The 27,385-nt window shown below is 37.9% G+C and overlaps 1 protein-coding gene across 2 annotated transcripts in view; it reads left to right on the top strand.

Annotated features, from left to right (window-relative positions):
* PKIA (protein kinase (cAMP-dependent, catalytic) inhibitor alpha) overlaps positions 1 to 23,126 on the top strand; it is a 45,342-nt gene extending 22,216 nt beyond the window's left edge. For both annotated transcript variants that reach the window (XM_010575864.1, XM_010575865.1), the window contains exons 2-3: positions 15,294 to 15,471; positions 20,590 to 23,126. In XM_010575864.1, the coding sequence (XP_010574166.1) occupies positions 15,321 to 15,471; positions 20,590 to 20,669 (231 nt within the window). In that variant the 5' untranslated portion in view covers positions 15,294 to 15,320 and the 3' untranslated portion in view covers positions 20,670 to 23,126. The remainder of the gene's footprint in view (positions 1 to 15,293; positions 15,472 to 20,589) is intronic.
* Positions 23,127 to 27,385: the final 4,259 nt, after the last annotated feature.

Here is a 27,385-nt window from a genome sequence, read left to right as displayed (position 1 = left end):
CAGTGAGATAGCTGCGGGGCGGCCTCTGTGAGGAGAGGCCGGGGCTGCCCCGAGCCGGACACGGCCGGTTCCAGCCGGCACCACGGACCCACCGCAGGGCCTGGCTGAGCCCCGCAGCCAGGATGGTGGTCACTCAGGGAAAACACTTGTAAGAAAAGGACTAAAACCTGCCACACAGGTAGAGGAGGAGGAAACAAAAGAGTGAGAAACAGCAGAGGGAACACAACGGTTGAAGAAGGAGGAGGAGGAGGAAGAGGAGGAGGTGCTCCAGGTACTGGAGAAGAGATTCCCCTGCAGCCTGTGGAGGAGACCGCAGTGGAGCAGGTATTTGCCTGCCAGTATGTGCCACACCGGAGCTGCCTGGTATATCCTGAAAGAACTGCAGCCTGGGGAGAGCCCATGGGAAGGACCAATGTTGGAGCAGGGGAAGCGTGAGGAAGGAGCCGCAGAGAGGAACTGTTACCGACTGACCTGACTGCACCCTCCCATTCCCCATCCCCCAGGCTGCTGGGTGGTGGGGAGGAGGTAGAGCAGTCAGGAACTGAACGAGTGAAGCTGAGCCTGGGAAAAAGAGGGGGGTGGAGGGAAGGTGTTGTTTTAACTTGTCTTTGTTTCTCACAGTAAGTTAATTTTCCCCAAGTTGCCTGTTTTGCCACTGCTGATAATTGGTAACAGATCTCCCTGTCTTTATCTTGACCCACTGGCTCTTTCATCTTATTTTCTCCCCCTGTCTTGTTAAGGGGGAGTGAGAGCACCTGGGTGGGCATCTGGCAGCCAGCCAAGGTCAACCCTCCACAGGTAGTTCTTTAAAGCTAATCATTTTAGGTACCAAAAGATAATTTTTTAAAATAGACAAATATTTGGAATATGAGGCAGTTTTTGTACAGCTTATAGAAAATCTAATAGGGTCCCAGACTCTACTGGTAAGTATGTCTAGATGCAAGTAGTAATGCAGATGGAGCGAATATTTAATGGTGCCCATCTTGGCAGGCATACCTACGTATATTTACATGGATAGATGAGGTCATTTTCGAAGTTCCCTGACCCTGAACACTAAAACTGTTGTATAGGAAACCTTCCTGATATCTACTAATTTTCTCTGGTGTTATGGTCCTTCCCATGTTCATCTAGGTCCAAAGGTGGACAGTTTTAGTTGAGAAAGGGTAGAGGCTTACAACTAGCTGTCAGCATCCCAAGATCTTTGTGGGGAGGAATAATGGTTATAAAGGAGGTTTCTTTCTCTTCTTTGCCAGGAGGCACTTAATATTGATTGTTTCTTCCTGCTCAGTCTTAGAGTCCACTTGGGTTTATTTTGATGCGCTTTCTTACCGTGGTCTGCCTGTATGTCTTTTCATTTGTTCTCAATTATGTAATTCTTTTATTCTCTTTATTTCTAAAGTTTAGTTTTTACTTGAACAAGGCACTTCTGTAGGGACTATGAGATATGTGTGTGTTTTTTCTGTTGCTTTAGATTTGGAGCAACATCTTTTATATAGGTATCTTCTTCCTCTTTGAGGTTATAGCTGCAGTTTGCCTTTTATGGAAAAACGGTAAAACTCACATCTGTAGGTTATTCTTATTCTTGAGAGGTTTTTACCTTTGCCAGAATTTCAGAATTGGAAGTCTTAGGAAATATTCTGCCCACATATGCATTCTTACTGAAGCAGACAGCTGGTACTTCCTTTCGTTATCCACAATACACCAGCAGATAGGAAAAAAGGAGGGATTCTGTGCTTTGCACAGCCTCTGAGGGGTCAGGTAAGCTATTCAAGTCAAGTATGGAAGTACTCATGTAGTTTGACGACATGATTTCCTCTCAGGAACTTTGTACGGTAGTAAGGGTTTCTGTAAGTTCTGTTTCTGCTCATACCTGTGTGTATGCTCATATCCAGAAAACATGGCTTGCACTTTATTGTGTTTTGTTGGTTTTATGCATGTAGGAAGAACTGTATGTTCAGATTCTTCTTATGCTCTTCTAACATTTCTTAGTACTCAGCAGCTGCTGTGAAAAGGAGAATTGTGAGCCAGAATTAAGAGCTTGAGCTGCAGAAAATATGTGTTAGTCTGGTTGGATAACTTTTCCTGGCATGAGTATAAAATGCCTACTGTATGCTATTTTAATAGGCCATCTCTTAAAGTGATTGAGCAATTTGTTATCGTTGGCTGAAATCAATGAGCTTGGTGAGAGTCAAGGAAATTCTACTTTGTTTATATGCTTCCACCACCCCTTCTTGTAAGTTACCACCCTGTTATCTTCCTCTGTTTGGCCCTTTCTTCTTTTAGATAAAGAATTGGGACATTAGAGGGATAAGAATTAAGTATTTGAGCTTTAGTTTGGCTTGAAATTGGGGATAAAAGCAGTATTTAACTCTCACTTTTAAAGCTGTAACTAGCACTGATTTTAAGTAGCTGTGGTTTGCAGACCCTGTATCTTCCTCAGTTGCTGTTGGGTATCATATTCATCAGGGTACCTGGGTTTGCATCTAGAAATGCATCTTAAATCTGAGTTTCATGGACAGATTGTGTAATGCAGCACAACTGCTAATTAAATATTAGTATATGCAAGCCATTTTTTTTAGTTTCCATCTGGTAGCAGCACATGGAAACTTGTCAGTATTGTTAAGGACAGCTTTCTAAAGTACAGATTTTTCAATCCAAAGTGTTCAAAATGATCCTAGGTCACAAAACAATTATTCAGGAAGATGGGCTGTTGTTTGTTTTGCTTTTTTCCTCTTTGCTTAATTAGATTCTTTTTTAAATGTGGACGTGCAAAAGAGGTCAGTAGGGTTCCCATCTTCAAACTTACCTGGCTAACATGAGGGCTTTCTTTTTGTCTTCTGATGTTAGAAATTATTTGACCTGTCTTTTAAATGCCCATAAATACTGCAAAATGTAAAATGCAAACTGAACACACTAAAGGATTTCCCCATTATAAAAGATTTCCTTATTAGTGCTTTTCTCTCCTCCAGCTGATCATGCATAATTTCCAGGTTTCAGACTGTTGGCTTACTGTAAAGAAGATCCTTCCAAAGGTTGCTGCTCTTCAGGTCTTGACCTCTTTACTTTCAAAACAGTAGTGATACTGATTTGAGTCTGAGCTGTACTTTTTATGTGGTTTTAAAGAATAGAGACTTGAAATTCATCACTCTGGGAGAGTCACACTCACTAAACCTTGCTGAATCATATTGTTGGATAGCTTGGCTGCTATGCATGTATGTGGCTACACAGATGGATACAGAAAATTACCGCTTTATACCACCTCATGCATTTGTTTTTGAGATTCTCATTCCTGTGCCTACCACAGTCTACTCTTTTTCTTAAAAAGTAATCTTTAAGACTTAGGATCTTGCAAACAATATGAAATTGCTGCTCTCTTCCCCTTCTTCCTTTAAAAGACTGCAGGTGGACTTGCCTCTGCAGGGGCCTTAATTTAAAACCTATTCCTATTTTCTCTGGGTCTGGGAAACATCCTTTCTCTCTCTACCTCAGTTCTGGACTGGCACATCTCCCCATAAACACAACTGCTGCTGAGCATGCTAAGGTGGAAAAGGAAAAGAAAGAATATGAGGTAAAATATTTCCTTTCATTAAAATCTCTTTTTTTAGTATTAAACCTCCTTCCTTTGATCCTTTAGCCTGGTGCATAGTAAGGCATTTGGCCCTTTAGAGTTGATTGATACTTTAACAAGAACCCTGTGTTTATATTGCTCTACATATTGTTACAGAAATGTATTAACTTAAGATTCCAAAATAAGCCAGCAATAAGAAAACAAAAAACATTGGTCCACCCTTGCAGCAGCAGCACTAGAAGTTCGTAACAAGAAAAATGCTGTTTGAGGCTGGAAATATTGAATGTTTCACAGGACAGTTTCTCAAGGGCTGCGCGAAGGTACCTCAAAAACCAAATGCAGCCCCAGTTCATGGCATCTGTAATATGATATAAAAAATGTGGAACCATGTTCTAAAGAATTCTGAAATCAACTTATTTTATAATGAATTGCAACTTGAAGTATTTGCATATATGTTCCTTCTGTTGAGCTGATTAATTTTATAATAGACTTCATATAAAGAGGGTTTATTTTTTCCTGACTTGTGGCATATTCTACATTAAATAGAGAACTTTTTTTCCCCTTGAATGAAATAGAGTAAGACAAAGAACAATTAAGATTTTTTTTTTTCCTTGTAAGTATATGGCTCTCGTATACCTGGAGAACATCTTGCAAACACAGCAGTATTTTAGATATTTACCTTCCGGTGCTAATGCAGGAGGTATGTCCTGAATTTTGCAAGCAGTAACATTGTTTGTCATATTAAGTAGCTACCAAAATTTCCCAGGTGACCACTGTCTACTATGGTGGTAATAATATCAGTGGTCCATTATAAAGAAAGAGTAAAGTATTCCTGCTGGAAACAAGTCTTTGAAAAAAAGCACATTTGAGACGATTATTTCAAGAAGCCCTAAGTAGGCTATGCTGTTGCGTAGCAACAGAGCCAGGCAGTCCTTAGACTCTAAAGTAGTCGGTGTACACATGGGAACAGAATGCAAAAATGATGGAAACCTTGAAAAATGTAAGGCTGAGACTAAGAGAAACCAAAGTGAAATGATATGCAATATAAAATATGAATTTATCATGTGAGGTATAATAAATTGAACTGCTTTTAAGTTACAAAAACTGAAATACTGTTAGCCAAATTGTGCTTGTTTTGTAGCTTCTAGATAGTAATTAAAAGAAAGGCAGAATGTCTGGTGGCTGGGAAGACTAATTCAAATGTAAAGTAGATGTTAAATGCCTGCCACAGGAGAAAATTGCATGGAAAAGTTAATTTATTATTGACGAGCCAAAAAGTTGTCCAAATATACCATGAATGAAATACTGATTAATGTGTTGAGGTACAAAGAGGTTCAAATACTTACATTATTAAAAAGCTGCTTGTCTCATGTTCACAGGTCTCCAGGCTGGCCCAGTGGTATTTATCTTTGCAAATACTGGAAAGTATGGTGTCATTGGGTGTATTCTTAGCAAACCCCAAGCTTGCATGTGAAATGTGACATCTTAACAGAAGCACACTATACTATAGAAGCTTTGGTTTTGCAAGAGGTAATTGATTTTATTAAAAGGAAACGTAGGAACCAGTATTTAATATTTGGTAACATACAGTTGTGGATGATCTTGCTATCCAAAAAGGCAAATCCCTTCCTTCCAGCACTGTTTTTGCTACCGCCTGAGAAGAAACAGTAATAAGCTCAAACTCTTCTGTTCTGGGTGCTGCAACACATACTTTCATGATGAGTCATGGCTGCATCATTTCAAAAGGTAGTCACATGCAGACACTTGAGCTATTCCACCAGAAACTGCTGAATTTGTTGCATCTGTCTATTAGCTTTGGATGTCTTAAAGATTTGAGGAAAGTGTCTTGGAAGCTGGACAGTTGTTTTTTAAATACTAAGGAAGAGTTTAAGGATAGGTAAACTGTGGAGCATTTAGATATCTTGAATACTTGGTAGCTAGGCTACATGTTGTACTGAAATATTGAAGGATCCTAGCAAATGGGTCTGGAAGAAACCTTATGAAAATGCTGGTGCATCCTTCTGTCCACAGAGGATAAATGTATAGGCTAAGTTTTAAATGCTGTCATGATACTGTTATCTAGACATTTTCTTTTTGCTGTTCTGACTGCATGCTTTCCCTTTGAAATGCTTTTGTTATCTACAAACTGCTGTTGTAGATGCTGTAAACATATCAATCAAATTGTCAGAATGCAGAACATCACAAAATGCAAACTTTAGTTACCTTGGGAATGGGAGCAGTGTAATAGGAAGGATTATTCTATTAAGCTAAATCTCTTGCAGTGAGATAAGACAGGTCTTCTAAGACAACCTCATGCATTGCATTTTCAGATGAAAATGGGTATTGTAATGATATGAGTATTGCCTGGAAACAGTGTATAGAATCATAGAATTGTTTAGGTTGGAAAAGACCTTTAAGATTGAGTCCAACTGTCAACCATTCCCACTAAACCATGTCCATGGTTTTTGTTATGCACCATAATTGTGTTAGATCTTGGTTCAGCAGTAAGTGGTGGAAATACTCTGTATTCTAAGAATGGAAAATTAAAATATTTAAGATGGAATCCTCCAGGAGGAAGAAAGTGATACCCGTTTTCTTAGTAAATAGGCTCCACAATGTTAAAAGCAGTCTTTTTAGTGACTAGTAAATAGAAAGATGCCATACAAAGAATTAGTATAAAATGTTGTCAAGCACCTGACCAGGTTATCGTTCCATTGTAAGATGTCTGAGGTTTCCCCCTGCCCCATAAAATGTCTTTTCAGTGAGCCAAACCCCTCATTCAAATCAACGGCCCTGTGTGAAGTCCTTGAGTCAAGTCAGCCCAGCTGGTACCTCTTGGTAGAGCAGCTGGAGGGGTCTACCACACTAGAAGCTATCTTTCTGCTTGTACAAGCTTAACTGTTTTTTCCAACTTAACTCTCGGTTCTCTAAGGCAATTGCTGCTTCCTCCTGTCCTGGTTTCAGCTGGGATAGAGTTAATTGTCTTCCTCATAGCTGGTACAGTGCTGTGTTTTTGAGTTAGGTATGAGAAGATTATTGATAACACTGATGTTTTCAGTTGTTGCTAAGTAATGTTTGGACTAAAAGTCAAGGATTTTTCAGCTTCTCATGCCCAGCCAACAAGAAGGCTGGAGGGGCACAAGGAGTTGGGAGGGGACACAGCCAGGGCAGCTGACCCAAACTGGCCAATGGGGTATTCCACACCATGTGACATCATGCCCAGTATATAAACTGGGGGGGAGTGGGGATGAGGGGATCGCCACTCAGGAACTAACTGGGCATTGGTTGGGGAGTGGTGAGCAATTGCATTGTGCATCACTTGTATATTCCAATCCCTTTATTATTACTATTGTCATTTTATTAGTATTATTAGTTTCTTCTTTTCTCTTCAGTTAAACCGTTCTTATCTCAACCCATGAGTTTTAGTTCTTCTCTCAGTTCCCTCCCCCATCCCACTGGGTGGGGGAGGAAGAGAGTGAGCGAGTGACTGTGTGGTGCTTAGTTGCTGGCTGGGGTTAAACCATGACGCTCCCCATCTCCATCTGCTTTTTTTCTTCCTGGTCTTGTCCTCCAGACAGAGTACCTTTTTGGATGCTGTCTCCCTACCTGAATTCTAATTCTTCACGCCCATATTGTGGTTTTGTAATTCCATCATATTATCCCAACCCAGCACATGCATAGATAAATCTTGGCAGTGCTAGCTAATACCTTCTTGCTAGCCATTACCTTTACTGATATTTTAAAACGATGAAGAGCAAGACTCGCATTAGTTCTTACCCTAGCATAAAAAAGCTATGTATTTTATCAGATTGGACAGATATTAATATGGAAGAGATGGTCTAAGTTTCTTGGCTTGTAACTAGCTAAAGATCGTGAATCTTCATGTTAGTTTCATGGTTCACTGTTAGGAATTGCAGCAACTATAATAAATTACTTAGGGATATTTAGCCATTCAAATCTATAGTTCAGCTGAGTATTTCAGCCCTTATAAATGAATGGACGTCGCCTTGCACCATGGAGCTATTTCTTAAAAAACACAGCTGGTTCCCATTTAACTGGAAAAGTACACGACAATGTACTGCATACTGTCTGTGTGCCACCTTTTGGGTTGGGTTTTTTTTTTTATGAGAATGAAGTCTTTTTTTGCTTTGACCTTGAAAGCATTAATACTAGTAAAATAATATCTAGCAAGATGTGTATCTCCGGGGGAGGGGGGAACATCTTGAAGGGAATAGGTCTTATGTGGATAAGCATTTTATATATGCTGAATTTAAAAATTCAATGGACCAGAATCCTTTTAGGACATCTAGAGTAGGACTAACGTCACCTAACTTAATGCATGTATAACAAAGATCTCTGCTCACCTTCTAGACTTGTTTTTCTATTCAGTAGGAAGAGATAAGCACATTGAAGGTATTAGTTGCATTCATTCTAAAACAAATGCTTAATATGGATCAGATGAATCACCTCATATAGGTACCTACCTACATATGTGTATAGAGGCATTTAAAATTAGTCCAATTAATCTCATTCTTAGCCCCTTCCATAGCATTAAGCTTCTGCCCAAAATTGGAAATCTGTTTAATAGAAAGCCCTTTATCTGAGTGGCTTCCACATTATCGTCTTTGTACTGCTGATTGTTTAGAAGGCTCATATTGGTCTGCAGGTAATTCATAGAACTATTTTGCTATTAGGCCTTCGGTTAAAAGTTGGCTAAACCTATAATTTTTTTCAGTTGAAAGTTGTCTATAAGGATTACAGTGGCTCACAGCAGTTTGGCCCAAAAAGTTTGCAGACTACTGATCATGACTGTTCAGTGTTTTGTTCTTTTTTTTTTTTCCCATAAAGCCATATACATGCTGTTGTATGTAGCAATACATACAACAGAGGAGACATAGCTGTTACAAAAATAGTCACTACAGTGCTTATAAAAAGTTCTCTAAAGAATAGATGTCAGAGACTCAGCTATGTTTTCTAATGAGAATTATGTTTAAAGTGCTGGCTGTGCAGGGTGGCCCTTGTTGACAAGAGTGTCTGAGAGAACAAAATTGCTTATAGCATGAATCCTGAATTAAGGGCAAGGTTAGGAAGATACAGAGATGCTTCATGAGCAAAGCCCACAAAACTTCCCCCCCTTCTCTCTACTAAACATCCTGATGCTAAGCAGACACCTACTCTACACTTCTGCAGAAAGTCTTTTCTTTTTTGTGCAAAGCATTTCCAAGCTGCCAGTCTGTTGTGAATCCTCAATAGACTGGGCTTTTCCAGTAATCCAGCAGTTGAGGAAGAGCTCCTCTTTCCTGTTGAGGGGTGTATTTTGTGCCTTCATATTCTTCTCTGGACTTTCCTCTTGTGTTATCCCTCTGTTCTGAAAGGAGTGCTGCTGGATTGCCATATAGAGGCCCAGTGGACAGGCTTTCCTCAAAGGCTCAAAGTATTCCTTTTGAACAAAACATTGTGTTTGTTCAGTATTGTGTTAACCCTGCTCCTTGATTTGGAGCACCACACCATTCTAAGCAAATAAACTGCAGTGCTGCATAGCTCCCAGAACCCTATAACATCAACCTTCCCAGAACTCAGATGGATGTGGGAATGCTCAGCAGAGCTGCCAGATGGGTGTCACATGATGAGCTTGACAGCTCCCATCTTGCTTGAGGCACTTATCCATCTTTACGCTTATGAGGTATTATAGCAATGGATGTAGTTGTTCATAGAGAGTATAAGAGCATCTTGAAAAGTGATGCTTTAACTCCCCCCTTCCCTTCAGAAGCCAAGAGGTCCATTCACCAACTGCAAGTAAAAAAGTCACACAGCAATAGATGCCTCTTTTCTCAAACACGTTTTGTTTACCATTCGGTATTCTCTTTAGGATGAGCAGCGACTAGTGGTGGTAGATAGTAGCTCACCCTCTTCCGTTCCCTAACATAAGAGTCCCCATGTGAATACTTAAACGTTGTGATTTGTTTCCTGCATAGGGTGTTAATTTCAAAATATCAAAACATTTATTGTTATTTATAATTACTTCCAATAACCTCAATAGTTGTCTGTGGGAATGACAGAGAACCAAGGTCCCTGTAGTATTACTTCATGGATTATGTTTGCTTTTTTTTATTTGCTGCTTTTATTTCACTGCCCATTTTTATGGAATAGTGGAAGATAAAACTGAATTTGTGAACTGAAATTAAGTGGTAGATGAGAGACCAATTCCTTATGGTCATGGGCATAACGAAATTTGCCTGAGCAAGGACATAGTAAGAATTTAACTATTTGGCTTTTAGTTCTGTAGATCTCTTTAGGTAAAATATATAACTTAGATAACGCAGAAGGAGAACCTATTAACTGTCTTAGTGAATGATCTCTTTATATAGGTTATGAGCTGAAGGATATCCAACACCATAGTGCAATTTTTATGCAGATTTAAAACAGCTTCTTAATTTTTTTCTGGTTTAAAAAAAATATCTCAGGTAGTCATTTTCTTTTTTCTGTTTCATTGTTTAACCAGTTGAATTGCCCACTAATTTCCATAAAGATCTTATTAGTACTAGGAGTACTATGTATACTATGTTCATAGTAAAAACACATTAACCATCAAAAAGGTAAGTGACCTGTTCTACATTACTATTTTATAGAGGTAGTCACTATGGAAACATCACACAGACAAGACTACGTAAGGGATTTCCAAAGTGCAGGTTGAAATACTGTCCAGCTCGCTAGCTGGCATGGACAGTTATATTTCCTTTAACTGGCTTTGAAGAGTTAATGATATTTTCTTGCTCATCTGTGGCTGTGCAAAAGCAATACTATTGTACAGCACAACAGATATAATCTCTTGTGGAAGAAGTATACTGTTGTTAAATTGTTCCTCTGTTTCTGCTTTCAGTATAGCATTCCATGCATGAAGTGGGAATCTAGGTACAGGTTGCTGTAGAATAGAGCTATCTCCTCACTGGAAAGAGCCCTATCTCTAAGCTAAGGCTAGATTTGGAACGAAAATTTATTTTAAAAGCATAATTATACACCATCTTTAAAACAGACATGCTATTAAATGACAAGTTCTCTTTTTTTTTTTGTTCCCTTATGAAAGCTGAATATAGATAATTATATTTAAATAATGTGCTGATCGTGATACAACATTTAGCAGCCAAAGCCTGGGAGAGTTTTATTTGAAAATCCCTTATTCAATGCCATCATTAAGCATATATGGAGAAAGAGGGGGAGTAAACGTTGAAGGATTGTATCTCTTAAGTCTTACACTGCAGGTTTGCCAAGAAAATGGCAGCTCTCCTGTGCTAGCCAACAACATATGCCAAATCCCACAGACAAGCCATGTGTCAAGTGCCCGTTCTTATCCTGTCTTCCTTTTAAAATAATAATAAATACTAATTAGTGAAGGTACTTTAAATGTGTTTGGGCTTCTTTTAGGTAGCTAGTCCTTCAAACAGGCTAAATTCAACAAACCTAGGTACTTCTAGCCCATAAACTCTATAGACACTGATTTTTAATTCATGCTGGTATGCCACATAATTTATATACGTTCACTTCCAAGCTCTTGAGAACAATGGCACTGTGTAACACTTGTACTAAATGATTACAGAATCATAATCACTAAGTGATTATGGAATGCAGTCAAATTGGTATTTCATTTGTGAAGCCACCACTAACTTTTTAGGGTTTTCTTAAGAGCTCTTTCAATAAAACCGAAGTACGTAGAAGAAGGAAAACAGTTGTAGAAATTTGACAGTTACCTTCAGAAACTTGGGGGATAAGATTTGTTATATATAGCATGGAAATGGAAAATTTAACACAGAAATTAGATTATGGGGATCAAGGAGTATTCCAGGAACTTTCTGAAAACAGAAATACTGATTCTTTCTGTACCTATTAAATTACACTGTTGTTGTCATCCTTCTTTTCTCCTCCTGCATTCTCTGTAAAACTTCTTCATTTGCACAGAATATAGAAGTAGGCCTTTTGCAGGTGTAGCAGTAGATATTATCCAGAATATTCATTAATAATACAGAGATGTCTTGTGACGCTGGCTAAAATCCAAGATAGCAACTATGCCTATCTACCTTCCTCATCCTCCATAATTTTTTAAGTGCTTTCAACTAATTTTCAGCACATCTTTCTTTGGGAGGAAGGAGTTGGGAAGTGAAAGAGACAGAAATCTAAGATACCCACATTTCTAGAGGTTTTATGAAACTGAGAAGCTGAGGAAAGGAAAGATGCCATATGAAAATCCCCAGGGCTGTACTGCAAACTCAAACCCATTACCAGGCAAAGTGACTCTACATGGGGGGAAAGACAAAGCACAGCTGGGAGGAGACTTCAGATGGGATAGTATCTTAGCAGTTAGCAAGGGATCCAATCTTGTGACAGCTGGTTTCATTAGTCCTTAGGCTCACAGAACTGCTTGCTTTAGTTTGCTGGTTCAGTTGGCAGCAGCAGTGAGGTTTGCAGCCACCTTCTTTCGGTTTAATACCATGTAGCAGAGTACTGGTTTTGCAACTATAAAAAAAAAGTTAGTAGAACTAGAGGGATTGCAACCACAATCTTTAACACAGGAATATCTGTTAATACAATTAGTTAGGAAATTCCAATTATATTTCACAGAATTATTAGCAAATTCCACTCTTTCCAGAAAGACTGAAGGAAAAAAAGGGGGTTTTGAGTGAATGGTAATTCCTTAATGACTGGTTCAGTGAATAAGTACAGACTGCTGGGCACTGAGCCATTCATTGGAAGGAGAGCTCTCGGGTGATGTCAGTGGAGTTCCATATTTATGCAGTAATGTCTCAAGATAATGCCAATACAAAACAGAATGGTGTTTGATATTTAGGAGAAGATGCAGACAGGAAAACTTAGAAGTGTTAATAAATGTGTGTTTGGTAACATTCTTTTTTGATCAGAATGTTGTTAGTAATGCCATATTGAGCCTATAGAAAATGAACATTTAAAATAAAGCTCTCCACAAGCACATTTTCCTATGGCTTTATAGCTTGTTTCATAGCTAAAATTAAATAAGCTTGAGATTTCCCCTGGTGCTCTCCATGTTTTATGGAATGTTTCAAGAACAGTATAATCTTACAGAAGAGTATTCTGTGGAGTGCAGTTTGTACAGTCCAGGGAATTGCTCATGGAGTACAACATTGCTCATTTTGCCAGCCTTACAGCCCCATAGCTTGTTCCACTTCAGTCATAGTCTTCTCTGCTTATTCTGTTCCTGAGGCACTGATACGCAGCTTCCAAAGTAACAAAAGGCTATTCTTCTCTGTGGTGTTTTTTCTATGCTAAAACAAAGTTAGTGTCTTCACAGGAGTGATAGCTATGATGACTTTGGACTGGTGCTACACTAATGGCAAAATCCAAGCCTGTGCATTTATTACTTTGAGGTTTTGCACTTCCTTTTCTACACGCCAGTTGCAATAACAGGCATGAACAAATAAAACTCATGTAAGTTTCACTTAAAATCTTTTATTTTCTGATCTTGCTGGATGATACTCTTCAGTGAACAGGTCAGATAAGTCTGAAAACTTGTGCTGTATCACAACTGTCCTCACTGTTCCCCTTCACCTTTGCAAGTTACATGCTTCATTACTACATGGTTGATATATTTGGCATTGTGATATCTGCACCTTGGGCGAAGAACAAATGGTAGACTTCTCATTTGCTTCAATATTCTTACAGTGTTTCAAGAAGTGGGCACTTCACGGGAAGAAATGCACATGCTTTCATGCTCATGAAACCATTTGTTAATTGAGAAGCACTACAGTATTTTATGTGTCAGGCAGGCTTTCAGTCAATGCTGACCTCTTTCCATTCCGTAGGTGTTTGCTGTTAGGTTTTGTGGTTGTTTTTTTGGTTTGGGGGTGGGAGGGTGTTGTGTTGTATTTTGGTTTGGTTTGGTTTTTTTGTTTTCTTAAAAGCAGTTTCCTGTTTCACAGTGGTTGTTCATAGGAGTAAAATTATCCTGTCAGCCATTCAGCATTTGGCATGGGACACCAAAGCTTGTAGCAATGAACTTCTTTTTAAGTCAGTCAGTCTTGCAATGATACTTGATATAGTTATATTTAGACTAAATAAAATATGGCATAGAACCCTTTTCTTGGCTTCTCAGACAGATCATATGTACACCCTCATACAGCTAACTGAAGTTGGGGAGGTGAGGACTAGAATGAAGATGAAGAATGGACAGGACTTGTGAAGTTATTCAGAGTTGAGGGTGGGGTAGGGTTGGCTGTTGTCTTTAATGTATCTGTGTTTAAAATAAAAAGTGTTTACAAAAAATGAGGGTTTTTTTCTTTTTATTTAAAGAGAGAAAGCTGAATCTTTTGCTGCTGTTAGTGTTTGTGATGACTTTAGGGGCTTCTTCAGTGTCCAGCAACTGCAGTAGGAACTGATTAAAAAGATTTGTAAGCTCTATGCAAATATGAAGTTTCAAGTTTCACCTGCTTTAGTAAAAATAGCTAAAGCTTCTCACTGTATGCAACTGTGCAGTGTTGCTCTTATGCCCATGTCCTCTCTCTGCAGTATGCTAAACCACAGAAATAATGCTTAGAAATGAAAGAAGCATACAACTGTGGGGGGTGCTGGTTTTATTTAGTGGTTCCCCAGGGCTGCTTTTCTTTGGACTACTGCTCTAGCAGAAAGCTTCCCTGATTCCCCTACTACATCCAAACATAAAGCATGAGGGAAGCTCCATTTGAAGCGTGGTAGCCTAGCTTTTTGCAGGAGACCTTAGATGAGTACAAATGGAACTACAGTAAAAGCAGTGTGATCAGCAAGAGAAAGTGCTTCCCCCCTTCCCCCTGTCTCTGGTTACAATTCTGTAACTTAAGAAAAAGAAAAAAAAATCCTAACGCATTCAATCTATAGCAGATACAGCAGATATTCCAGCAGGGATGCAAATCTTTCTTTTACTGAGGTTGAAATAGGAGTCTCCTTGTATCTTTGGCAGATCTTACATTAATGCACATCATCACATTATTCCATAGTAACAGGAGAAATAATTATTTTCTAATGAAAATAAGTTCTGAGTTTATATCTAGCTTACAGAGCACTGCTTTCTAACCTCTGCATTAGCATTTAGCTAATTCTGCTTGCTCTGTTAGCATGTCTCCACTTGTTTCAGTGACTTGATGGTAATGTATTCGCTTTGGTGCAACTACCACACCAAAATAAATTAGTTGAGTCTGAAGACATCTATATACAATGCCAAAACTAATCATACTAACAGAAAGGAAAATACAGAAAACATAGCTGTGCCTGTGTATGAGCACAGTGTTCTGCATGCAAAAGCATTACTGATTCGTACTTTCTTATTCCTTACGCTCTGCTTTTTATGCAGAAAAGAACTTTGTTCCACCCCCTACCTACCTCCTACTTCCCAGCTAATATTAAAAGCAGAGACATCTCTATAAAGAAATTATGTTGCTGAGGTCATTGCTTTTATAAAGTACTCACTAGCACTTTATGAAGTATGAAAAATGAAGTTGTTTAAAATACTGTTGAATACAGATTGCATAAAATCCACACATACTTTTTGCTTTCTACTCTGTTTCTTCCCTAATTTCTCCAAATTTTGAGACTGAGGCATCTTCTTTTGCTGCTCTACTGCTTAGCCAATCTACTCCACAGTGAGACCCCTCTAGTTCTTCTATTCCTGTTCCATAACATCATCTGTTTTTCTGGTAATCTAAGTGTTGGGTTTTTTTCTCCCATCCAGGTACTGCTATGTGGATATTTGTTAGCAATGACTGATGTGGAATCTACATATGCAGACTTTATTGCTTCAGGAAGAACAGGCAGAAGAAATGCATTACATGACATACTTGTGTCCTCTCCGGGTGGGAACTCTAGTGAATTAGCCTTAAAGTTATCAGAGCTTGATATAAACAAAGCAGGTGAGTACATTTTGGTCTTTTATTATATTTATTTAAAACTAAAATGAAAAGAGTAGTACACAAAACATGGTTTATGTGCACACATTATTCCCTTGTCCTGCAGCAACAAAAAATATTTTTTTCTGATCAGCGGGGGTTGTCTGCAATAAGAAGCCCAGACTTCATAAATGGGAAGGGTGGTTATTTGCAAGTACAACATATTATTGGAAAAAAAAAAAAAAAAGTAATTCTGCAGTGAGTGCCTAGTGGCAGGGTCCATATCAGGATAAATTTTATGGAAAATTGAGTATAAGGAAGAAAATAAGGAAGTCTTTATTAAGACCCACCTCTTCATAATATCCTTTAATGGAAGCTCTCTGTTTTGAAGCCTGTAGGAGAAGCCATGTGTCTGCTTGAAAGGTTATTGTGGAGATTAATTTTGTTTTCATCTGCCAGAGGACAGAGCAATAGCAATGCATTGTCATTTGTTTTACTTGGCTCTTTGTTTCTGGGTAAATAAATTGTTTCTTTCCCCTTTCTGCTGATACTTTGTCCTTCTTTTAAGGTGATTAGCACTAATGCAATCCTAAATCTTACTTCACCTCTAATATTACCAAAATTTTTAGTTGGTTGTGCAGCTTCAGTTGAGAGGAAGGAGGGACAGTGTATGCTGAAGGGCCTTACATTAAATAAAAATAGTAATATGGCTGTGTAATTATTTTCATGTTACGGGGGGGGGGGGCAGTTAATGAATGGATCTTACAGATATTTGACAGACCTTTTCATATCTTAGGAAAGAGGTCTTCTGCTTATTTTAATAATAGCAGAAGAAAACAAACATGGCAAAGAACAAACTGTTGATAAGCAGCTGCCCTGTTTGTGCACATATTTTTCTTGGAGCCAATGGCAAGAGTTCTGAGAGGCAGTCTCATCACTGGACAATCAGACGTGGGCAGTGTGATATTTGGAGGGTTGTAGTGCTGTCTGGAAGGGGGGATTCTTTTTTTGGCTTTCAGACAAATGTACATCCTAAGTCATTTCCTTCTGCAGTTGCCAATTTGGGGCCTATAGCTTCTAGATGCATGCAATTCTAGCTGGGCAGGACCTTTTTTTTTTTTTTCTATTTAAAAAGAAAAGTTTTATTAGTATGTGTGGAGGTGTGTCTATTTATTTTAATATGGGGATACGTGTAAAATGTTGGAAAAATACAAAGTAGGTGGCGTTTGAAATGCATAATGCCAACCTTCCTTCTTGCTCTAACTTTCTTCAGTCTCAAATTTACACTTACCAAAATTGTCTTTGATCTTGTCCATTTAGAAAATCTAAACAATCCCTATTTTTTAAGTTAAGCTGTTGGAGTGATTGTAAGCCAGAACTGTCTTCTTTTGTGAGCTATAAAAAGAATGTGACTTTGTGCGTGTAATATATGTTGGTATGCATTTTGTACACGCAGTTAGCTCTGTAGTGAAGGAAGTGGTTTAAATAACTGTTAGCCTAATTTTAAATGCATAATTCAGGAGTCTATTTAGTTTTTCTTGGAGACCTCTTTTGCAGCTTGGGTTAACTTAATCATTGCAGAAAAGCATACAGAGTTGCTCATAAAATTACCTTAGGCAGTAGATACACAAAAATGCCTGCATACTTCTTCAGGAGGTTACACAGTTTGAATTAGATACCATGAAAATATACTTAAATTTTGCATTATTAGTACACCTAGGTGCCGGATAAAAATCTCCAAACCACAAATATTGGAAAATGCATTGTATTATCATCCATACAAGTATTAGTGTATTATCCTGTCATGTATTTCCAAACCAAATAGAGGCTAAAAAATACTTTGCATTCCAAATCCTGGTTCAGAATATACTAGTCCTTGCGGGATGCAGATATGCATCACACCTAACAGGCTTAAGAGGAGAACACATATGAGGGTTACATCTTATTTCTTTCAAGGTGCATGTGAAACAAGTTATGCTAAGTACTACCTAATTATACAAATATAGACATCAAGTTTAGATTCTGTTTTTCTTTTTCTTTTATTCTTATTATAGCTATATGCATTTTCCTGCAAAAGTTCAAGTACATTTGCTTTCTACTGCATGGAGTAATGGCAGAGTAGGATAATGCAGATTAAAAAAAAAAAGAGGTTATTATAAAACATATGTAAATTAAGCTATCCAAGCATATTTAGTACATTCACTTTGAAAAGCCTGCAGATACATTTTCTGTAAAGAACAGGAACAGCTTTGAACAGCACTAAGCAGTAAGGCCTTGTTCAAAGACCACATATTTTCTGTCATGCACTGTTTGGTACCTGAAGAGAGTGCTGGTTCATGTCCTCATTGATGAGCCAAAACAGATAATCAAGAGTTTACTGCATAATTATATATAATACATGTAATTACTGTATAATACTCTCCCTTCAAAACAACTGTTCCAGTATTCTTAGTCCATAATAAGCTAACAACCTGCTAATATCTATGGAATGGATATATTTACCAAACTTCAAAATATAGGTTCCATGTACTCTGTGGCAACCCATTTTATCTAAATTTAGTAAATCAACACAGTGTACATCTGACAAGTAGAAAACGCAACAGGAATCATAAGACAGAAGGCAAAAGAAAGATTTTAGTAGAGAAATTGGCAGGTAGCTCATCTGCTCAACTCTCTCAAGGTAACCAATGCAATTCTAAGAAATTTTATAGTCAGATCATCTTACAGGTGATTGTAGCTAAATAAAGTAGTAGGGAAAAAGTACAATGAAGAATGAGGACCAGTCTCTGCAAGTCTAATCTCTAAAATAAGCTGCTGGTTTTCTAGCTGTCTGCAAATATGCCACAGAACGCAGATTCAGTGCAGAAGTGGAAAGGAGACCTCCTTGTAGAAGTTGTAACGTTTTTTCTACAAAAAACTGGCGATAGTAGAGGCGTTGAAGTCATACAGAACTGGAGTGAAGGAGTGATTGTAGAAATTTGTGATTAAAAGTGATTTTAGTTCATGGTAGAAATGTTTTACATGTAAGCATTGGGAACACTGATAGACACTGAACAGTCAGTAATGTTACAGGAAGAAAAATGAGTTAAAAGCTATACATTAGCAGAACTAGTAACTGTTGCTAGTTTACCAACTAACACAACTGTATTATGGCTTATGGTATATTACTTGGTTTGGGGCTTTTTAGTATTGCCTCTTAGTTTCAAAATACTGTGTAAGAATTGCAACTCTTACTTTTAAGAGCTTATAGCCATCAGGTTTTGAAGGAAGAATAGTTCAAGAGTGTGCTTGGGCAATTTGGGGATTCTCAGAACTTAGAAGCAAAATTATTTCCATAAGTGTATTTTAAGGCCTTTGGTAGGAGAGCTCTGCCAGCAGAAAGACAGTCTGTAGTACCGTGACAATGTATTATAGATTAAATGGATTTCAACTAGTGAGTTTTTTCAGTGAGTTGAGAAAATCTTTTAAGAAGTGGTATATTACAACCTTAGTGCTCTTTCTCTGAATCTTTGTGCACTATGTTTAACATTTAGGTAGTGAAATGTTTGGGCTTTGTGTCCAGGATGATTCTTCTTTTAAACACAAAAACCTTGCAAGGAGTTTTTTTTCCTCTCTTCAGTTTTGTCTTTTAAAAAAAAAAAAAAAAATTCTTTCACAAAAGCTTGACGTGCCCAAATAGTATGAGCAATATTAAAGACTTCCTAGTAGTCAGAACAAATGGAGTACGGAGCAGGGAAAAAAGGAATAAAAAAATCAGATTCCACTCATCTGGACTTCTGCGGTATCAGAACAAATGTAGGAGGCTTTGTGGAAAGTGTTTGGACAACTTGGGCAAAAGCGATTTCTGTCCAATAGGAAATAATTGAATGTAGATCCATCCTGATGGAATCCTTTGTAATGTGGGGGATAAAACTGAGAAATAAAAAGTTTTCTGAGAAAGTGCCTTGCAAAACAAATCTTTATTTATTACTCAACCCCTAATGAACAGGACAAACCTCGCTGTTTAATAGGTTAAATCAGCCTTCCACACAACTTTTCATCAGGTTGAATTTGATAATTACCAATAACCTCTGAGGCATTTTGCCACCTAAATACTCAGTGCATGCACAAAATGCAGCTATCATGTCTGAGCTTTTTGCAATGTCCTTTGCAATGCAAAGAACTTTTTTTTCCATTAGCAATGTGCCATTTCTTCTATATAGAAAAGAGAAGGTGTTTATGATGCTTATTTCTATAAACAGAAATAAAACTGCAGAAGTACAGTATGATTTGAAATGGGGAAACAATAAATATCTGTATGAGAACCCTGTCATTATTCTAAGGATCTATAGATTAGAGTTAAGAGGCACTACTGTCTCTACTTAGGCCTCTTTACAACTTAGTCCATGGAATTTTCTTCTCTTAACTACTGTATCAAGCCAGTTCAATACAAATTACTCAGAATCCTTGCAAGATACAAGAGAGAACTTATGTCTTAACTTACCTAACATTATTTCTTATTATGTACCTATAGCTAACTAGTCCACTGTTCAGGGACTTGCGTCTTTCTTGCACTTAGCTTCAAGCTGTCTGAACCTGTTAGGTCTTTAGTAGTTAGGTGAAATACAATGCTTTGCATATAGGTACTAATAGAGCACTTGTCAATGCACTTCTTAGCCTTCTTTAGACAGGCTTTATGAGTTGTCTGTTCCCTGTGCCGCTGTAAGATCTTTTCTGTTCCTCAGATCGTTCTGTGGTTTTCAGTGAGACAGCTAGACTGAACGCCATGGGGCATGGTACTGAAAATGCACACACAGAACAAACACAGCTTTAACACAATATTCCTTTTACTGAAGTTGCATCTCTTTATATTAAACTCTGTTCAGACTTGGTGTAATTAATTGGGTTTTTTTTTTCTCTTACATTGTCGTAGTATTACAGTGAATAAATAGTGGTGATTGCAGCTAGGAATTTGTTTTTGAAGGTGTCTCTTGAGATGCAACGTATAGCTATCTTAGTAAAAGGTTTCATATTTAATGCAAGATTTCAGTTTCAGTTTCTTTTTACTTTGTTTTTGAGGCTAGTGGATGAACAGTTGGGGTTCTGGGAGGAAGACCGCTTTGGTTTAGGGTGGATCACTTGTCCTTTTTTTGTATGTTATAGAAGGAGAAGGAGATGCACAACGAAATCCAAGTGAGCAAACCGGTGAGGCCCAAGGGGAGGCAGCAAAGCAAGAAAGCTGACATCCGACTTTGACCGACTGGAGCAGCTGCTGGATGTTTTCAGACTACAAGAGCATGCTGGAACAAATTTGTTTCCATGAGCAAGCTGGTGGAAAAGAAAGTGCATGTGTCTTCACTGCTGGAACCCACTCAACACAATGCTAAAAATGGGGGTACAAGCTGTGGCAGAAGACAGAATTTTCTCTACCTCTGTCATTAGCAATGGTTGAACATGTATTGATTTCTTGGGATAGTGTCATCAGATGGATCCCTTCATAATGACTACTTGATGGGAACACTTTTAGAAAGTAGAACAGGTAAATCTTGTAGCAAATGGCCTTTGAAACGTCAGAGGATCGAATTGTATATCTTAAGCAAAGGCTTGTGTGATCCTCAGAGGTTAAAATTCTCTGGCCAAAGTGTTCACCCATTAAAAGAACTGTAAAGAAAGCACTGTTTTTAGAACTTTGCGTCTGTTTTACAGCTCTGTTATTTACAATGGTTTTTGTATTGTACGACTTAGATGCTCCACACTGCCCCTTCTCAACTGCTTATGAAGAATATTTCTGTTACTGTGAATTTTTCTACCACGCGTTTTGAAAGGGCTGGTTTTTTGCATAATGTGGTGATGTGCACATGATAGATTTAAAACGTCAACCGCTAAATTGATTATGCCTAAACCTAAATGACTCAGCAACACTCTAATTTGTTACTAGATGAGCCTTCAAAACGATTTGTTAATGTGAATACTTCAGCGTGTTTTGTGTCCTTGGTACAGTTTTACCACTTGCCTGTAGTTAGTTGCATATCAGAGACTCAAATTAAATCTTCTGTGTTATTCTTCCCCATTTTTCTAATTTTACTCAAATTTCTTAATCTTTCTCTGAGATATTTTTTTAAAATGTTAGTCCAAGTATTTTATTGTTATGGTAATTTTAAGAATACATTTATAACCTTATATGGGTTAAAATTCAAACAAATTCCGTGGTGCTAGAGATTTTCCTGGTTCACATTGTTAACGATGGGCCTTGTTTACACATGGGAAAATAACTGGCATAGGTTATTGCCAGTTATGTATTCTGGAATGAGTTTTAGATTGCAGGATAGTCCAACTAGTGGATCATGGGCTGGATCCAGCCAGGGGGACTATTTTTTCTATTCCTTGCCTCTGCCTCAGTTGATCAGGCTGTTGAGTTTGCACAGACAGTAGCCTGTTACTGATGCACTAGGTACAGCCAAGTGCTACAAGCTGCTACAGCAGCCTTTTGGCTAGGAGGTGGAAAGGGAAGTGAGAGACTTGGCATCTAGCACCCAAAAGACTGGATTTTTCCCATTTCAGCTATTCCAAAATGACAGTCCGAACTGGACCTTCATTGAAATACCAGGATAGCTTGTCCATCCAGGGGATTACTTAAAATATCTACAAATTAATAAACTATTCTGCAGTAGCTATGATGATTGATTTCCTTCCCCGCATCCTGCCCCAATAGACAAGGCCATACATGAGGCTGAATACTGCGAAATGGGGCAGCCACACCTCTGTGTGACTAAGGTGAGTAAAGAGAGTGACTGACTAGTAAACCATGGCAATCACATAAGCACCAATCACAAAGTCAGAAGATTTGTTTTCTTTTATTAACAGGAGGTGATGTCACTTTCTTTATATATAGTATATATATTATATATATTTTTGTGTTGTTGCTGGTTTCAAATGTTATGCACTTTTTAATGTTTGTAAACTTTTACTAATAAATAGTGTGATTGCTTCCTGAATATATTAATCATCAGTTAACAAAACATCTTTGTGGCCACAGCTGTTTGTTTCTACCATATGTATCATAGTACTTGTCACCTGAAATTCTTTTGTGAGATGTGTGGAGAAAAAAAACCCCACTTCTGAACAGTATTATGAGCTCATTTATTAGTGTTAATAAAAAACAAGCCAGCAGTATGCTTGTGGCTCATTAGTGTAATATTAACTCTCACCTTTTATTGTTTGGAAGCTGAATGCCTCGCTGTCTTACTAGCTGTCAAATGCCCTATCTTCTTGGTAACAGAAGTACTCAATTTGCTTTGAAAATACTGTTACCCTTAAACTAATTATTTATTCATTTGTTTCACTCGGTGTTCCTTTCAAAGTTAATACATTATTATTGAACTTTTAAAAATTATTTCCCCCCCCCTTGCTCTTGCATCAAGTCTTCAAGCTGAACTGGTTGCCTCTTTGTCATTGACTACTGTCAATCCAGCACAGACAACAGAAGGAATTAAGATTCTAGGGCTTTTTACAGTGTTACTTTATTGATGATCCATGAAACATCATCAATAAAATGTAACAGAAAAAGGCAATAGTGGAATAAGTAATTACAGTACATTAAAGTGTTGGTTTTCCTTCAGTGCTTTTCTTTTTTTTTAGTACACTTTCCTTCTTAAATTCTTCTGTGTTGTGAAATAAAATTTCTTTCAGCCTTTCCTCTCTATTGCGTACCTGTTTCTTCTATTTCTCCTCATTTTCTTTTGGTTTTAAAACAATTACAGAGGCCTTTGCTGAGTTTTGAAACACATCTCTGTGATGGAAAAAAGCGCTATTAATTTCAGTAGAGTAAAAGGCTGTTTATGTTCCTCATCCCCCAAAAGTGTACGAGTGCTTGCTTTATCACTTGAACTCTGCTTGCTGTCTTTATTTGGGGTATTTCTGTAGCATCTATAAGCAGGCCTTGCTTTATGTAAACGTGTGGTTAGTCTGTGCCAAATCACAGCACTGTATCTTCAGTACTATTATTACCCAAGCAATTACAAAAGAGCTAGTTCAAGTATAGTCACACCTTTACTTCTGTGTAATTGCATCATATAACAGGGACACAGATGGCAGAATTGGACTTTGACTGTGTTTATTTTTCCCTTTGCTAGTTAACTTTTTCAGTAAGCCTGCCACTCTGGCTTCTGTTCCACTATCATCTTTACATTTTATTGTTCTCATGATAGGTAAAATATTGAAGTTTGTTTAATTCAGGATTATCTTAGAAAGACCTCTCCAAAAGCTACATAAACTCAACAAAGTTAGGTCTGGATTATGAGCTTAATAGAATACAACTTAAAGGTTTGGCTTTGGAGGTTTTTTTTGGTGGTGGTGGTGGTTTTTTGTTTGTTTTACCATCTCTTTAGTTGGTACGTTTTCAGTGCTTCCTTCACCCTGCCAGGCCTGTCACTTCAAAAAATTGTCTCTGCACTCATGTTCTTGTTGCCCATAATAAAGTCGATGACTATGTTCACAGGCATTGCATTTGCAGGGTTTAGATTCTCCATCCACTTGAAACACAAAGAATATAAAACTAGAATTGGACAGAGATACTGGCATTTCTTTCTTCTGCTTATTTCCATTAATGTTGCCCATGTGCTTCAGAAAGCCGCTATTAAAAGACAGCAGCAAGTATGCACATACCATTATTTCATCAAACTATCATTTTAAGCCAAAAGTTCACCGTGACCTTCCATACAACAATTATTAAATAAATATGAAAAAAAGTCAGTATACCTACTACCCATCCTTGCCATTTCCCTTGCCATTTTTTTCCACAGTTTTAAAGTGGGAAAAAGTGTATCCTGGTATGAGTGACAGGTCCTGAGGAGTTAGATTTCCTGCAAATGGATAATGAAATTATCTGGTGCCCAGAAGGAGGGGAGCAACTGCCAAAGTGGTTAAGCTGGAACTTCTACAGTATGAATGTCTTCCTCAGCTAAACAGTGAAGAATTCCAGGTGTGCTTAATGTTTATATTTTATGTTTCAGAAACATCAATTACTTTTGTGAAAAGGAAAGACTTGAGAGCTGGTGTTGAGACTGAGCACAGTAATGTAACCTCAACTTTGACAAAGTTTGCCTTACCTCAGCAGTATTCTTACGTTAAACTGATGTATTTTTGCCCAGACTTGTTTCTTTGTTTTGCTCTGCCTCTCTTCCTCGCTGGTTCATTTTCTGTCCTGTGCTTACCTCGTGTAAAACAATACCCTAGAAATACATGGATATGGAGTGCTGTACTGGATTTCTGTATATTTAACTGACTAAAGTCTTGTAGTGGAAAGGTGGTTTCTCTTCATCTTTTTGATCAATGCACAAAGAGGGATCTGCTTCAAAGTTCTTGGCACAGGAGAAGCAATAGAGCCAGGAAGGAAGCATGAATTCAAGAAGATAGGCCAGCAATATAAGGAGGAGATCTTTTCTTAATAGTAAGGCAGGTGGAGCCCAATACAGAATACAGCTTTCTCCACCATATGATGGACAGTCAGGATATGTTGGCCTTGGCTAAAAAGAAGATAAATTGTTCAACTTAGGTGATATTTTGACTTCAGAAAGAATTTCACTGGTGCTGATCCATGAGTGTAGCGTAATAGGTGATAGCCTGATACAGGCTTGACCAAGGCAGATCCTCAAGTGCTCCCAAAATGTCTGAGACAAAAATGTTTGCAAAAAAATCCACACTACCTTCTTGCACTAGCAAAGACAGATGATAAGTGTTTTTTATTTGTTAAATAATAAACCTATTGTATCAATGGTTAATCAGTTAATGCTTAGATCTACTTCCATGAAAAGAACACCTTTAGATCCTGAAAAATTAATCCGTTTTTAACATACAAAAGGATGAGGGATGAGAGATGAAATAAAAAAAAAGTAACTCAGCAGTAATTTGTAGAAAATAGTGACATGTCATCTGAGAGATGGGTGGGAGATATTTGTAGGGAGATCAAATCTTGAGCACCTCTGCAAACCAGCATCAGGAATTAAAGCTACCTGTCATTCAATCAGTACTAGTGTGGCCCAAATAATGCATGTGTTAGCAGGTGCGTTGATCTATTCTGCGTCTGTTTTGTTGCATTAGCATGTAAATTAAGTCTCACTGTGTTCATCAAACATGGATATTGCAAACAGATAGACAGAAGCAAATTTTAAGTATGAATACATATCCTCAGTGAAATGTGACTACTAAATGAGATTTGGCAAATTTATAAATCTCTTAACATTTTAAGAAGTTTGGCCGTAACCTATACAACACGCCATTGTATTTGGAAATCTCTTTCAGGCTGATGATTTCTCCTTGGCAAGGATGGCATGTGTTTTAACAAAACACACTTTGAGTGCAAGATGCAATAGGAAGCAGAAGTAGTCAATCTGACTACACAGCCATGAAAAAAGTGTCACTCCTGCACATTGCCCCCCCTCACATACACCATCTGCAGGTAGTGCTTGTGACTGTTGCAACACACTGAATTTTAATTTGGTTGGAACAGGATTTTCAAGAGACCCTGTGGAATTACATCTGAACCATACATTATATCACCAGGCAGGGCTGATCATATTTTATCAACTATTTCTTCCTATCTGGTGTTCAAATGAAATCAGATTTACTATTCACTCTAATGCATGCTTCTGAATATCCATGTGGTAATAAATATGGGACTACTTTAGGCTTTAGTGTAGTAGGATGTCTTGTAATCATTTGTAATGTCCTATGGATGACTATGGATCTGTACATATTTTATGCCTATATTTGCGCTGAAAATACACTAGATATTTTCCAATTAAATATCACAGACCAAATGGGAATATGCAACATAAAAATACTGTGTGATATTTAGCATTTTGTAGTATACACTCATCTCTTTTTACTAATCCTGGAAGTTATACACAAGTGCAAATAGGACACAATTTACGTGTTTCAGTAAAAGATCTTCATTTCCACAGCCTCATCTTTGATCCTGCAATGCAGTCAAAATGTAGCTGTGTAACATCTGATTATAGTCATCATTACCCTAGCAACAGACTGATATCCTCAATACATTATACAGTATACTTCAGAGAACAGGGCGTGCTGTAAAGGAAGAAGATGGATGACTTAACAGGTCTTTTTCATCTTTAATTCTTCTCATCCAGGGAAAGAATTAAGAACTTCCTCGACACAAACACAACATCCTCATTTGTTTGGAAGTGCAAACACCAATGCTATATAACAATAATGATCCTATAGAAATTGCTACCACTGTGGCGTTGTTATGGAGCACACGCCCCCCACCCCCCCGGAAAAATTAAAAATGCAAGCACCCCAGAAAATAACCGATAAATAGCACACGGACACCTCCTGGTGGCACTGGGTAGTATTTTAAACAGAAGGATTAGAAATAAAACTGACCTATAGAAACAAAGGTCCAAACAGCCACGGTGGATTTGGGATGATTAAGGTGTTGAGAAAATTCTTTGGAAATCACGAGAGCAAAGTATTGTAAATGGATCTTTTACATGACCAAATTACAGGCTTGCCTTTTGTCCTTAATCTCTTAAAATGCCTATTATTTTTCAGAGCTTCCCCAGGATCTGCATCCATACCCCACAAATAAGTTCTCCGTAACTGCGGGAAATAAAACTGCGGTTTTAAAGCTGGCCTTGCAACTGATTCCAGTAGATGAACTGAAATCAGAATTGCATTATTCCCTTGTCTTCATACAAACTCCGCTTGCTAAGAGGATAGCCTGCAGAATCCCAGCCTGCATTCACCAGTCTGATAGTACAGACAAAACAGCATACCTTCCTGGTGACCTTTACTATCAGAAAATTAAGAACCTGAGTATATCAAATAGGCTTTAAATTAAAATAAGTCATCATAGCAGAAACAAAGAATACCCTTCTGATATTTGTGGTAAGTCTGTGCTTACTGAAATTCCTGACAAAAAAGCAAAAAAAACCCA

Source organism: Haliaeetus leucocephalus, unplaced genomic scaffold, assembly GCF_000737465.1.
Source record: "Haliaeetus leucocephalus isolate CR32 unplaced genomic scaffold, Haliaeetus_leucocephalus-4.0 Scaffold506, whole genome shotgun sequence".
Lineage (NCBI taxonomy): Eukaryota > Metazoa > Chordata > Aves > Accipitriformes > Accipitridae > Haliaeetus > Haliaeetus leucocephalus.
Note: the sequence above shows the minus strand (reverse complement) of the source record. Positions and strands in the feature narration are given on the sequence as shown.